Genomic DNA, 15,055 nt, shown 5'->3' with positions numbered 1-15,055 from the left:
AATTGAACGACCACCATGAAAAGAAAAACTCACACGGAATAAAACGACAGAGCCCCTCAAACCCCGTCAAGCTATTTTAAAAGGTATAACAATTATTTATTTAACAGAAATCCTCGCTTTCAATTTAACTGAAAAAAATATAATAATTATTTATTTAAAAGAAATCCTCGCTTTTTGAACGAACACAATGTAAATAAAAAATCACACGCAATAAAACGACAGAGCCCCTCAAACCCCTTAAAGCTATTTTAAAAGGTATAACAATTATTTATTTAACAAAAATCCTCGTTTTCAATTAAACGGAAAAAATATAAGAATTATTTATTTAACAGAAATCCTCCCTTTTTGAACGAACACCATTTAAATAAAAAATCACACGGAATAACACAACTGAGTCCCTCAAACCCCGTAAAGCTATTTTAAAATGTATAACAATTATTTATGTAACGTAAGTCCTTATTTTAAATTGAACTGAAAAAAAGAATTATTTATTTAACAGAAATCATCGCTTTCAATTGTACGGAAAAAAAATATAAGAATTATTTCTTTAACTGAAATCTTCGCATTTTGAACGAATACCATGTAAAGAAAAAATCACACGGAATAAAACGACAGAGTCCCTCAAACCCCTTAAACGTAATTTAAAAGGTTTAAAAATTTTTTTTTTAAAATAATTCCTCGTTTTAATTTTAAAGGAAAAAAATATAAGAATTTTCTATTTAAAAGAAATCTTCGCTTTTTGAACGAATACCATTTAAAGAAAAAAACACACGTAAAAAAAATACAGAACCCCTCAAACCCCGTAAAGCTATTTTAAAAGGAATAACAATTATATATTTAACATAAATCCTCGATTTCAATTGAACGGGAAAAATATAAGAATTATTTATTTAACAGAAATCCTCGCTTTTTGAACGAACACCATGTAAAGAAAAAATCACACGGAATAAAACCACTGAGCCCCTCAAACCCCGTAAAGCTATTTTAATAGGTATAACAATTATTTATTTAACAGAAATCCTCGTTTTCAATTGAACGGTAAAAATATAAGAATTATTTATTTAATAGAAATCCTCGCTTTTTGAACGAACACCATGTAAAGAAAAAATCACACGGAATAAAACGACTGAGCCCTTCAAACCCCGTAAAGCTATTTTAAAAGGCATAACAATTATTTATTTAACAGAAATCCTCGCTTTCAATTGAACGTAAAAAATATAAGAATTATTTATTTAACAGAAATCCTTGCTTTAATTTGAACGAACATCATGTAAAGAAAAAATCACACGGAATAAAACGACAGATACCCTCAAACCCCGTAAAGCTATTTTAAAAGGTATAACAATTATTTATTTAACAAAAATCCTCGCTTTCAATTGAACGACCACCATGTAAAGAAAAACTCACACGGAATAAAACGACAGAGTCCCTCAAACCCCGTAAAGCTATTTTAAAAGGTATAACAATTATTTATTTAACAGAAATCCTCGCTTTCAATTAAACGTAAAAAATATAATAATTATTTATTTAACAGAAATCCTCGCTTTTTGAACGAACACATTGTAAAGAAAAAAACACACGTAATAACACGACAGAGTCACTAAAACCCCTTAAAGCTATTTTAAAATCTATAACAATTATTTATTTAACAGAAATCCTCGCTTTCAATTGAACGGAAAAAAATAAAAGAATTATTTATTTAACAGAAATCCTCGCTATTTGAACGAATACCATGTAAAGAAAAAATCACACGGAATAAAACGACAGAGCCCCTCAAACCCCGTAAAGCTATTTTAAAAGGTATAACAATTATTTATTTAACAGAAATCCTCGCTTTCAATTGAACGTAAAAAATATAACAATTATTTATTTAACAGAAATCCTCGCTTTCAATTGAACGGAAAAAATATAAGAATTATTTATTTAACAGAAATCCTCGCGTTTTGAACGAACACCATGTAAAGAAAAAATCACACGGAATAAAACGACAGAGCCCCTCAAACCCCGTAAAGCTATTTTAAAAGGTATAACAATTATTTACTTAACATAAATCCTCGTTTTCAATTGAACAGACAAAATATAAGAATTATTTATTTAACAGAAATCCTCGCTTTTTGAACGAACACCATTTAAACAAAAAAATCACACGGAATAAAACGACTGAGCCCCTCAAACCCCGTAAAGCTATTTTAAAAGGTATAACAATTATTTATTTAACAGAAATCCTCGCTTTCAATTGAACGGAAAAAATATAAGAATTATTTATTTAACACAAATCCTCGATTTCAATTGAAAGAACACTATGTAAAGAAAAAATCAAACTGAATAAAACGACAGAGTCCCTCAAACCCCGTAAAGCTATTTTAAAAGTTATAACAATTATTTATTTAACAGAAATCCTCGCTTTCAATTGAACGGAAAAAAAATATAAGAATTATTTATTTAACAGAAATCCTCGCTTTCAATTGAACGAACACCAAGTAAAGAAAAAATGCATTTCCTATTCGTCGTTAGGCATTTTTCAAATTTATAACAAATTACCCGAGTTAACAACTCCTTCGGGCCTCCTAAATTGACTCCTCCCCTCCCTGCCCTCAGAAAAGGGGGGGGGACGAAGGGGACGTTAGATCCTATTTTAAATTGACAATACTTATCAAACATCACTTGTGTATTATACAGATCATACATCTCATTACCCCCTTTTTAAATGTTAATCAAATAATTTTGATTATAATGTCCGATTTTTCGTCTGCTTTTCAAAATGTTCGTATTTGGAAGTCTGTCAGTTAACACTAAGCTGTAAATTGGGTAATTCTCTCGCAATAACAATAGGCTTAGCAGTGATTAAATCTCATTGTCGGCGACAATTCAATCAGATCAGAGTTGTGCAAATGGAATACCGTTTTGCAAATTGAGTTAGCTTCTATTTCATAGACAAAATATTTGAATTTCTTTTATTCAAATCACCTATCAAGTTATCAAAAAAAATATATGAAGTAGAAATCTGGCCTGTAAATTGTGTCAGAAAAACTTGTCCTTCATAACACGTTATGCAAGGTCCAGAATAAAACAGAAAGGATATCGTATGTGGAGTAACCACATGCAAATACAGGTTTAGAAAAAACTGGAATAGTGACAACAACAAAAAATAATTTATATATATTAACAACTAAACAAGACACACCGGTTTTTCTGACACGGATTTAACCTAAAAAAAAACTTGTATATCATGAAATAGAAATCCGGTAAATTGTGTCAGAAAAACTTGAGCCAAACCAGATTATACCTACCAGAAACCTGTTTGGTACGGGGGCGTTGGCAAAGTATAAGGTTGATTACTACTAATAACACGAAATATAAAAAAACATACAAAGTCAACAAGACAAAACTTGACCGTCCATTACTGTCGTAGCAATTCAGCCCACGGGTGGCCGCAAATACACAAATTAAAACGCCAGATTTGCGCTCCTATAGCATCCTCTGGGTCAATTATATTAAACCTCCTAGACAAATACTAATTGGTCGTGCACGGGGGCACCCGCAGCAAAAACTTTGCAAACCTATAATATGTAGCTCGAAGATTACGCCTATCACTCAGAGTAAAAATTCACCAGCACAGGCTCAAGTACAACAAATGAGGGAGCACCATAGCATTATAAAGTCGTGATAGAATTTTGCGATCACATTTCCGCTTATTTGCAATAATACGGCTGTAGGTGTACGACGCACGTTTGTGGAAGTGAGCCATAAGAAGTCGAAGGGTTTCAGTAATTGAACGCCCGAACGGGAAACCTACATACACAATAAAATTAACTAGCTCAACTTCGGCATTACCTAATCGAACTGGCACGCGATCACTTTCTTTTGAATTAAACAACAACACAGTAGACTTTTCAGCGTTAAACTGAAGGCCTATTTAAGTGACATGCGCACTCGAATTGCAGAAAATTTTCTTCCAAGCCACGCAGAAAACGACTTAGATTAAAGACGCCATTATCAGTGGTACCAGTTCACGAAAATTAAAAAGATAGTAAAATATTTCAATTAAAGGGGGGGGCAGTTTTTCAATTTTTCCAATGAAAATACCAAAAACAAAAGATATTTTTGAATGAAATATTTAAAATAGGGTTTGTTTCAGAATCTAGGGGGCACTTTCCCTTCCTTGCCATCAAGTGACGCCATTTTTCATTTTATGGTTTTAAACTGTTTCAAAACGTTGAATCAACTTCGAAATTTGCTATTTCAATCAGAAGGACTGAAGCGAGGCAAAGGATAAAAAAATTTCCCTCCTCTTTGCTTATCCCTCCGAAAAAGGTTCTAAGCTATAATAATTAAGTAATTGTATATCTACTTTGTATAACTTTTATTGGGCAAACAAATGTTTCGGTACCGGTGCATTATGCGGGCCCACCGCTATAGACTGTATCAAGGAAGCCAGTCACGAAACCAGTCAAACGGGCTATTTGCAAGAGACCGCTATAGATAAATGATTGCAAAGCCATGGTTTCTCAATGAGTTACAATATTTAAACGATTTTTTTTTAGGTTTAGGGGGGAAAAAGGTACCTAGGTTAGATTACATATTCAATCTATGCTATGCTCCCACCCCCACCCCCCCCCCCCACCCCTAATATGCAAATATATAGTCCAAATTTGTTTCTAAACTATTATATATTCATTCTATTTTGTTTTATTTCATTAGCTATTTAAATGATATGCGCACTCGAATTGCAGAAAATTTTCTTCCAAGCCACGCAGAAAAGGACTTAGATTAAATACGTCATCTGCGTAATCAATCAGGGAGACGTTGATCCCAAGAAAAATACATGTAGTCAGGGCATTAGACCGAGGTTTGACAATGCTATTTTTAAATACAGTCGGCACTGCACCACACTATTAGTACTCTGCGACACCCCTCTGACATCACATCTTCATTCCTAATATATTTTTCAGACATTTCTCTTTAAAAATTATACATTCAACCCATTGATTCAAGTTTATCGAAACCCTAGCCAGTCATGAGAACCTTCAAAACACTCCCACACCACCGTGAAATTACGCACATTCTCCCTCCGCCATCCACGTGGCACCACCCCTCATCATCCCCTTAAGACATCTCCAACCTTTTCGCTCCGAAAATTAGCTAATGAATCTAAATTAAACAGTATATTTTTTGGATTCTAATGTTTGAACACCCTCAATGGATATATTTTCTATTGCTATTATTTTCTAACGATTCCCGACACTGTGCTACACTATTACTACTCTCTTGCAACCCTCTGACATCACATCATCGTTCCTAAAATATTTTTTCAGACATTTCAAGTTAAGGATTATACATTCATATTTCTTGAGAAATCTAAGCTATTAAAATATAATCGTTCATCTAAATATTTTTATTCTATTGTCAAATCAATATTTATAAAGGTGTTTAAATATGTAATATCAGGCTTGATTATTTGAACATTGTCATCCTCGAGTATTCTTATGTTCCTCAGAGAGGGAGGATCCTTGAACAAACGCTCATCATCCTCAATACACTCCCTCCCTGCTGAAGATAACAGTCCATCTTCAGTTTAATATAACTCATGCACTTCATCCACCTCCTCAGCTGAATTTATACAAAGGAAGACCTCTTCAGACTCCGTGAGACTCCACGCTTCCCATGTGTTCTCTCCACCAAGAACTTAGTTGGGAGTCTCCTATAAAAGAAAAAAGTATACATATTTAAAAGCAAATTAAATTTTCAGTTCAAGGGGCTGGGTAAACACACAGTACGTAAAGACTTGGAAAACAAGCAATTAATATAAAAATATATAAAAAATAATAGAGACGTCATTGGACCATCAATTTTTATTTTGGAGGTTCCCCCCTGAAGCCCCTTGCAGTTCACTATCTGGATCAGAGACTCGCACTATTGTCCTATATTTTATATAGGGCAATATACTTTATATTTTAGTTTATTTTCATGGCTTTTCAAAATATTTTCAATTTAAAATAAAATATAAAGCAAATTTTAAAACAGAATTGAGTAGATTGGTAAAGGTAAATCTCATATTGAGCGATAGCCGAAGCAGAAGTGTAGTTATATCTTGAAACATTAAAACTGTAAGACCGCGAAAATAATCATATCAAAAACATGCAAGGGGACCGTACATCTTAAGACCTAGCTAAACTTTAGTTGAAACATAGCAATTACTGTGTCTAAACTTTCTAAATGCCTGGAAAAAGCTCGTCAAGGAAAGCTTCATTGTACTGTAGTCGGTGACTTCAACTGCAACCTGGAATTCGACGCAGGGTTGCCAACTTTTCGGCCCATAAATATGTCCCTTGAGTATCCAAAATTATGTCATTTTTAGCCAAAATATGTCCATATTTCGTCTTAAATATGTCCAAAATATGTCCATCTTGAAATCTCAGAACCTAGAGGTTATTTTTCTTATCAATTGGGATATTGACCAAAATACGCTTTGGAAATATCTTTCAAAGCGGCTAGTCAACATCAAATATATTGAAAACGAAAAAAACCATTTAATACAAGCACAAAACTCATAAAAACAAGAAAACACAAAAAATAATTTGTGGGAGCTTAAGATTAGTCTTCTAGCGAGAATTCATCTCGAAAATTATGTTCAGCATGAGTCAGCCTTATTTCTTCCTTTGCTAGCTATTTGCCAATCGGAGTATTTCTTGCGCATCTTGCAGCAGCTGCTGAAGAGTGTGGCAGGCCACATAACGTTAGCATAAAATCACAAAGATCCTTGTATTTTTCTTTATCCTTGGCATCCTTACATTTTCTTAGGGCAGACCAGAAAAATGATGGATTTGCTCATTCAGAACGAAAATTAAAAGTTCTAGTGCCCTTTTCCAGTGACCAAAAAGAATGGAGGGCAACTAAGCCCTCTCCCCCGCTCATTTTTTTCCCCAAAGTCACCGAATCATAATTTTTAGAGAAACCAGACATGGAGACCCGTCGGTAAACTTTTCGCAGTTCATATTATTGCATACGAATAAAGTAAACATGCCACTCGATGCCTATTTTTATACTCTTTCCAAATAGAATAATCATTTTGTCGGATATGAATTTTACCCCCACCCCTATATATACCAATTCAGGGTATATATTTGCACATTAGGGGGGGGGGGCAAATTTTATTTCTGATGCAAATGGGAGGTAAGTTTAAACTTTAACCCCACCCTCCTAATGTGCGAATATATGCCCTGAATTGGTATATATAGGGGTGGGGGTAAAATTCATTTCTGACAAAAATGATTATTATATTTGGAAAGAGCATAAAAAAAGCATCGAGTGGTATGTTTACTTTATTCGTAAGTCAATAATATGATTTGCAAAAAATTTACCTGATCACCTAGCTATATCACCTAACATTAAATTTTTATTTACTTAAGTTTCTCTCAGCTCCTTTCCCGTGATGAAAATTTTCAAACTGAAGGAATTTACCCCGGGTGTTTCACAACTTGGCTTTAGTTTTGATTTCAGACCATCAACAATCGAAAGGTTTCATTTTGTTAACTTTTCATTGAGATTTTTGTGCGACGTTCGGAAGCCGGAAGTAAGTTTATATGAAAAAGGCGACAGCTTGTCCTTATTCTTGACCGTGCCGAGTAAAAATCAGGGCAATAATACCATTTATAGGTGAAAGAATTTGAAGGCATTATCAGAAAGTTTGCTTCAGGGAAGACCAAGCAACCCCGGAAAATACAATACAGAGCTTAAAAAATAAGTAGATATAAGTCTCAGCAATAATTTGGTGATGAGTGACATTTTTTTTATGAAAGTTACATGTTTTTACGGCATAAATTTGGAGATCGTGTCCACTTTATGTCCAACATGTCTAAAATGTCGCCATTTTTTGACCTATTATGTCCAGTCACATAGAAATATGTTCTCTGGGCATAAAATATGTCCAGTTGGCAACCCTGATTCAACGACCACGCGGTGTCAAGTCGCAGAAGTATTTTACTCGGCATCATGAGTGATGATCTATGCGTCAGAGCCAAAAGCGAAAAATACACATACATTCATAACTCTGGAAGCACGTCCAACTTAGACCATATTGTAGCAAGCCAATTTGTTAATATTCCCTCTGTGCTTGTTATGAATTAATTAAAAAAAACTTTCCGAAATATAAGTTTTTCAAAGAAAAGTAAAGGCCATTTTAAACTTAAGCTCTAGAGATACAAATACCTGTTAAAATTCAAACTCAAAACGGCCAGAAATTACTACTAAAGAATAAATGAAACTCAAAACGAAGAGAAATTGAATAAACAATCAGAGCAAAAAACATACAACAAGTAATAATATAAATGAATAAATAGATCTTAAAGCAAGTAATGCTTAGACTGAATATGAAAATCAAGCTTAAAACGAAAAAAATATTTTCCTATTAAAGTCTTGGTCTTGGTGTCTAGGGTAATTGGTGGTTGCGGTCCTTGATGGTTCAAATCCATAACCATCTCAGCAGTGTATGTAAACACGTATGCTCTCCCACTGCTATTTTATCTGGCAACGGCTTTTAATCTTGAAGAAAAGTATGCTAAAAAGGTAGAAAGGAGTATTTTGCGTTCCGTTTGGAGGGGAACGCTTGAAAACCGAAGTATGAAAATGTTGTATGTGCTCCGAGAAGAGGGGGGTCTTGGTGTTATAAATTTCCGAAAGATGTGTAAATCTCTGAGAATTAGAAACGTCTGTGAGATGATCTGTAGTAAATGGATTAAGGTGAAATAATAAGAGGATGGGCCTTACCAGTGATAAATACTTAGAAGGGTGAACTAGCAAAACAAAAAATGATCAGGGATGTGCCAGAGAAACTCCATGAAGTAATATGGTGTATTCGAGAAATGAAAAAACAAGGCTTGCTGAGTGATGAGGTGAAAAATGCCAAAAGGAAAAAGATAGTGGATGGATATTTAAAGAAAACGGAAGAAGAAGAAGTGGTTTTTCACGTGAAAACAAAACAACTATTTGTGAATTTTAAGCTATCGTTTGAGAAAATGCAATTGTTAGCGTTCCTTTCAAGTTTAGCTCCTTGTCGGTTTTATTTAATTATTTGTGTTGTTTATATTTGTATGAAATACAATGTATCTATCTATCTATCCACCGTATAGTCAGTTTGTAAAGGAATTTATGTTTCTGTTTATTCGTGAGATACTGCCGCTTCAAGATCGGATAAGCCGCTTTACCCAAGATGAACGTCCAAAGTGCGATCTTTGCGACGAAATAGTGATAAATGGCCCGAAGCACAAATTTTGAAGTTTTAGGTATAATGAAGCAATTGTAGATAAGTGTTTTAATACCTGAAGAGATCGTGGAGTAATTTGGAATACGGAGTAAGATAAGAAAAGGTTGATTAAACTGAATGTAAAAATTCCTGGAAATCAGAGGAGAGAGCGAGCTGTGGTGTTGATTGTGATGAAACTATGTGAATATGTATGGGAAAGAAGGAAGAAGATAAAAGGGATTGAGTTAAGAAGGTTCGGTTATGATTGTACGAGAATGATAACGCGTTTAAGTGAAACTGAAAGGTGGGAAGAACGAGTGGATATTAAGTGGATGGAGTTGTTGGTTGAAGAGTTTATTAGAAAGATGTAGGTTATGTTTGAGGAGACAGGCTGTTAGTGTGTGTCTCAGTGTAAGTAGCAATTGGTAGAACAGCGTTGCCAGTTTTGTAATTTTGCTTTTGTTTTGTTTGTGGAGTTAAATAGTAGCCGAAGTATAGTTAAAAGAGAAAAATGAAAAGATAAAATTGAAATGTGGTATCATTATATCTTTCTTTGAGGTCTTTGTCATTTGTAAATATGTTCGTGTATTTTTTTGTAAAAGAAAGTTATACTGATAGATAAAATGATTTATTTGTTTTATTATTTTTATATTAATTAGTTTATTTTGAATTTTTTTATTATTATTATTTGTTTTTATAGGAGACACGTAGGGCCACCATCCGGAATATTTTAGAGGTATGGTAAGAAATAGCCACCGTATGAATGGCTTCCTGTTCGGGGAGGACGCCCTTTTCCACGGGATTGCCAATTTGTTTTTATTGGATGGTTTTCGGTAGTATATGGTGACTTGAAGTGTGTCCAGTTCGGCTACTATTTAATAAAAAGAGTAGGTGACGTCTAAAGTTAAACTTAGATGTATTTTGAATTTAAAATTTGTCGTCACTGAGAGGAGAGGATGTGGGTTTAAAAAAAATCCATAACCATTCCACTAATCCCATATTGTGTACTTGTTCATTCTAAGACATGTAAAAAAAGTTTAAATGAAAGAGTTATGTTAAAAAAAATAAACTTCGAAAAATATAAAAAAATGGGGGAATGGACCAAAAAACTTGGATGAAGGGGACCCCGAGAAATTTGGGGAGAGTGGGCAATGGAGGTTGGGGTTCTTGGTGGCTAGGGTCATTAGTGGTTGCAGTCTTCGATGGTTCAAATCTATAACCAACTAACTAATCCCGCATTCTGTACTTGTCTATAAAAGCAATCATAGCCGAGAAGTAAAGCTATGTCAAGTCACATGTCTCAAACTGTTTCACCCCAAATAATCCCCTAAAATGTCAATTAACCTCTGACGTTCCTTTGTTCTGGCAACTGTGCACAGATACATTCTAAATTCCTATGAAGCCTATTGATTTTTCTGTCATGAATTCTTACACAATCGAAGCTCTATAAGTTCAGCGTAATTCATGTCTGTATCTATTACAAATCATCCAGCCTGGGCAGTACTGATTATATGATATCAAGGAATGTTCACGGGGTGACATTGTGTCTTCCTTATATTAGTTGCGTCACTCCGGTTAGCGTTTATAGCTCTCTGATTGGTTTAGAAAGAGGGTGTGGTTTTGTATAGTTAGTATTGTAGCTTTCTGATTGGCTGCAATCTTGTCCCACTCAAATGTCGACCCCCTCCTCTTCTTTCGATTACCCAAGATCTCGTTCAAAGAGACTGTTCAAGGACATCGACCATGGAGAAGACCTCGTAAGAGGTGGACTGACAACTTTTATCGGCAGCGTATCATTCAACTATCCAGAACTGCACCTGACAGAACAGCATATCGAGCACTGGTCCATCGAATTTAAAGAAAAGTGGCCCCAAAGCATCCCATAAGGATGGATGGGACTTAAGGAAGTAAGTGAGTAAATAAGTTCGGTTTAATCAGTGTGGCGTTTTTTTCTATGGCTCGTGAGACCCGTGCCAGTGAGACTTTGTCTCATTACTGAAAAATCTAGGACACTCTACTTTTTTAATATTTTCTTATTGCTTTCAGCTGAAAATACTACACCCTAAGGTTATTTTAATGGAAGCTTTTTCTGCTTTCTACTTAAAATAGCAGTTCGAGTGAGGTGTATGATCGCTACTGTTGACACAAAAACAGAAAAATGAGAAAAAGAGAGGCGAATCTTTGTCTATACTGGTTAAATTGTGGGTATCGGATTCGAATCTTCCGTGGGAATTTTTTTTTTTTTAAGAGTTGTTTAGAGTTCATTATCAAGGTAATTTTTTACTCTTTTTGTTTAGGCATTTTTTACCTTTTCACATAGGAAAATAAATCTTAGCGCAATTTCGGTTTGAAACTGAAACAGGTAATTGATTTGAGCACCTTCTGCGGTCATGGGTTTTAGGTTTTTGCGATCCAAAAGGCCCGCAATTTAATTAATTTAATTATTTGTAAACGACTTAATATTACCGTTCTACTACAATTATTGAAGAAATTTTACCCAGCTTTTATCCGCTCTACCGGGCTTTTGGTCCTCCCAATTGAAGGACAGGCATCACTGGCCTATAGGATGCACACATATCAGAGGCAACGCTGTAGCGTTGCCTATAGTAAAGGCCATGCGGCTCCAATGTTTTATTATTATTATTAGATTTTTTTCCCAGAGGCACTTCATATGGAAGGGGTCGTCGTAGAAACTTCAAAGGAGGCTCATTCGATTGGAAATCGAGAGTTCTAGTGCCCATTTTAATAGTCAAAAATGATTGGAGGGCAACTAGCCCCCCCCACACCCATCATTCCCCCAAACACATCCAATCAAAATTTTGAAATAGCCATTTTGTTCAGCGTAGTTGATTTCCAAATAGAAAATATGTTTTTGAGGAGGACAATCCCCCACAACCCTCAGGACAAGGGTTTTAAGTTATGCCCTGGGGGCATATAAGGTTTTTATAGAAGGTGTTGTCGTAGAAACTTCAAAACAGGCTTATTCGATTGGAAATTAGAGGCCTTGTGCCTTTTTTAATAGTCGAAAATGAAGGGAGTGCAAATAGCCTCCCCCCAGGCCCATCATTTCCCCAAACACAGCCAATCAAAATTTTGAGATAGCCATTTTGTTCAGCGTAGTTGATTTCCAAATAGAAAATATATTTTTGAGGAGGACACTGCCCCAGAACCTTCAGGGCAAGGGTTTTAAGTTTAGCCCTGGGGGGCATATAAGGTTTTTATAGAAGGCGTTGTCGTAGAAACTTCAAAACAGGCTCATTCGCATGGAAATTAAAGGGCTAGTCCCCTTTTTAATAGTCGAAAGTGATTGGAGGGCAACTAGCCCCCCCCCCCCCACGCCCATTATTCCGCCAAACACATCCAATCAAAATTTTGAGATAGCCATTTTGTTCAGCGTAGTTGATTTCCAGATAGAAAATATATTTTTGAGGAGGACACTCATCCACAACCCTCAGGGCAAGGGTTTTAAGTTATGCCCAGGGGGTATAAGTAGTAATCTAGGTTATACTTTGCGTAGACATATAGCAATCACAATGTTATTTGCGGAGACATATAGGAATTTCAACGTTATTCTATAGAAGCTCTTCACCTTTTCAAAGAGAGTGAGTATCCTCTCACATGGCCTTATACTTCTACTACTTTATGTTCCATCTTGTGCTAGTTAGGACCTTGCATAATATGTTATGAAGGACAAGTTTTCTGACATAATTTACGTAGACTAGATTTCTACTTTATGATATATATATTGTATATATGTCTTCCGTGTCAGAAAACCAGTGGTAAACCCGTATCAGAAAACAAGCGTGTCTTGTTTAGCTGCCAATATATTCAATTATTTTTGTATATATTCAAGTTTCAGATTAGAATTTTCTACAGTTTGAATAGTTCATTCAATCTACTAGTATCAATATTTTTGCAATTATTTACATAGATATGGAATGTTCTAAGCGACTTCTGGTGAGTGAAAAATTTTCTCATTATTATAATAAAAAAAAAGAAATCTATTTTTTTCTCTCGTCATTAAGTTAGGGAAGAATTTCCTTTACCTTCCTTTCTTACGCTTTTTTTCGCCGTGATGTTAGCTCTTTTAAAAAGCATTTCGCTAAATATTCAAAATAGGATCAGTCAGTTTCAATATAATAAAAATAAATCTATTTTTTGTCTCGCCATTAAGTTAGTGAATAATTTCATTTACCTTTCTTTCTTAAGCTTTTTTTTCACTGTGTTGTTTGCTCTTGTAAAAAGCATTCATCTAAATATTAAAAACAGGATCAGTCAGTTTCACTGTAAAAAAGAGATATCTATTTTTTTGTCTCGTAATTATGTTAGGGAAGAATTTCATTTACCTTCCTTTCTTACTCTTTTTTTTTCACCGTGTTGTTAGCTATTTTAAAAAGCATTTCGCTAAAAATTAAAAACAGGATCAGTCAGTTTCGCTATAAAAAAAATAAATCTATTTTTTTTGTCTCGTCATTAAGTTAGGGAAGAATATCCTTTACCTTCATTTATTACGCTTTTTTTTCACCGTGTTGTTAGCTCTTTTAAAAAGTATTCCGCTAAATATTCAAAACAGTGTCAGTCAGTTTCGCTATAATAAAAATATATAAATTTTTTTGTCTCGTCATTAAGTTAGGGAAGAATTTACTTCCTTTCTTACACTTTTTTTTTCACCGTGTTGTTAGCTCTTTTAAAAAGTATTTTGCTAAATATTCAAAACAAGGTCAGTCAGTTTCGCTATAATAAAAAGAAATCTATTCTTTTTTTGTCTCGTCATTAAGTTAGGGAAGAATTTCCTTCCTTACTTACGCTTTTTTTTCATTGTGTTGTTAGCTCTTTTAAAAAGCATTTCGCTAAATATTCAAAACAGGATGGATCAGTTTCGCTATAATAAAAAAAGAAATTTATTTTTGTCTCGTCATTAAGTGGCTTTTTCAAAATTGAGTTATGAATTAACTTACGAACTATGCTTGAACTGGCACTTTAATTGTTACTAACTGGGCACTTTAATTGTTGATATGGAAGGAGAAAAAAGTTCTTCGCTTACAATGATTTATTTAGTCCAGGTTAACTGCTTGTGTCATTTTTTCAACTTTTGGGGGTTTAGTACTGTGATATTCGTAATTTAGGTATATAAGTTTTAAAAGCTTTGCATAAAAAAATATAAATGTCAACTTTTCGTGTTTGATACTATGGAATTGAAGACCCAATGCCCTCTGTTAATATTCTGAATAAGTAAGAATTGAGCTAGCTAATTAAATTGCGTAATTTTTTCAATTTTTGGGGGTTTGATAATGATATTGAAGCGGCAGTACCCTCCCGTAAGCTAAATAGTTTGAAAACTGAAAATTATTTTTATTTTAGAATACCGTTGATCAATCATCGCAGCAAAAACGTGCAAAATTGAATGAAGCCCACGACAACGCTGAGACAGGAGTAATCCAACGACTAAATTCAATCAAGCCAAATGCCAGCTCTGCGCAAACCTCTATGCAACCTGGTAGAAAATTTAAGAGGGAATAGATGCTTTCATATAGCGCTTCAGTCTCATCTGGTCAAGATTGAGATGACATTCCTATTCATGCTTTGCAAGGGACTTCAGATGTACAAGTGCAGTCAGAATTTGTAAATGTATATAATTTTTTTTTTCCGTATTTTCAAAAATAAGTCAAATTTTCTCAAGCGCGTAACTTTTGATGAGTAAAACTTAAATTTGTTTCTAAAATATTCTATAATAATCCTATTTCATTTTCTTTCATTACCATTAACCAAATTAGCAGTATATAAAAGAGTGGTTATAACACAGAAGTAGCAAAT

The 15,055-nt window shown here is 34.3% G+C and overlaps 1 protein-coding gene across 1 annotated transcript in view; it reads left to right on the top strand.

Moving 5' to 3' along the window:
- Positions 1-8,807: 8,807 nt before the first annotated feature.
- Positions 8,808-15,055, top strand: part of LOC148951962 (uncharacterized) — a 46,708-nt gene continuing 40,460 nt past the window's right edge. The window contains exon 1 of the mRNA XM_089089109.1: positions 8,808-8,957. Coding sequence (XP_088945235.1) covers positions 8,808-8,957 — 150 coding nt within the window. The remainder of the gene's footprint in view (positions 8,958-15,055) is intronic.

The sequence above is a fragment of the Artemia sp. Qi Xiang Cuo genome, chromosome 5, assembly GCF_049724085.1.
Source record: "Artemia sp. Qi Xiang Cuo chromosome 5, ASM4972408v1, whole genome shotgun sequence".
In the NCBI taxonomy this organism is placed as follows: Eukaryota; Metazoa; Arthropoda; class Branchiopoda; order Anostraca; family Artemiidae; genus Artemia; species Artemia sp. Qi Xiang Cuo.
This window is presented reverse-complemented; position numbering and strand designations above follow the sequence as displayed.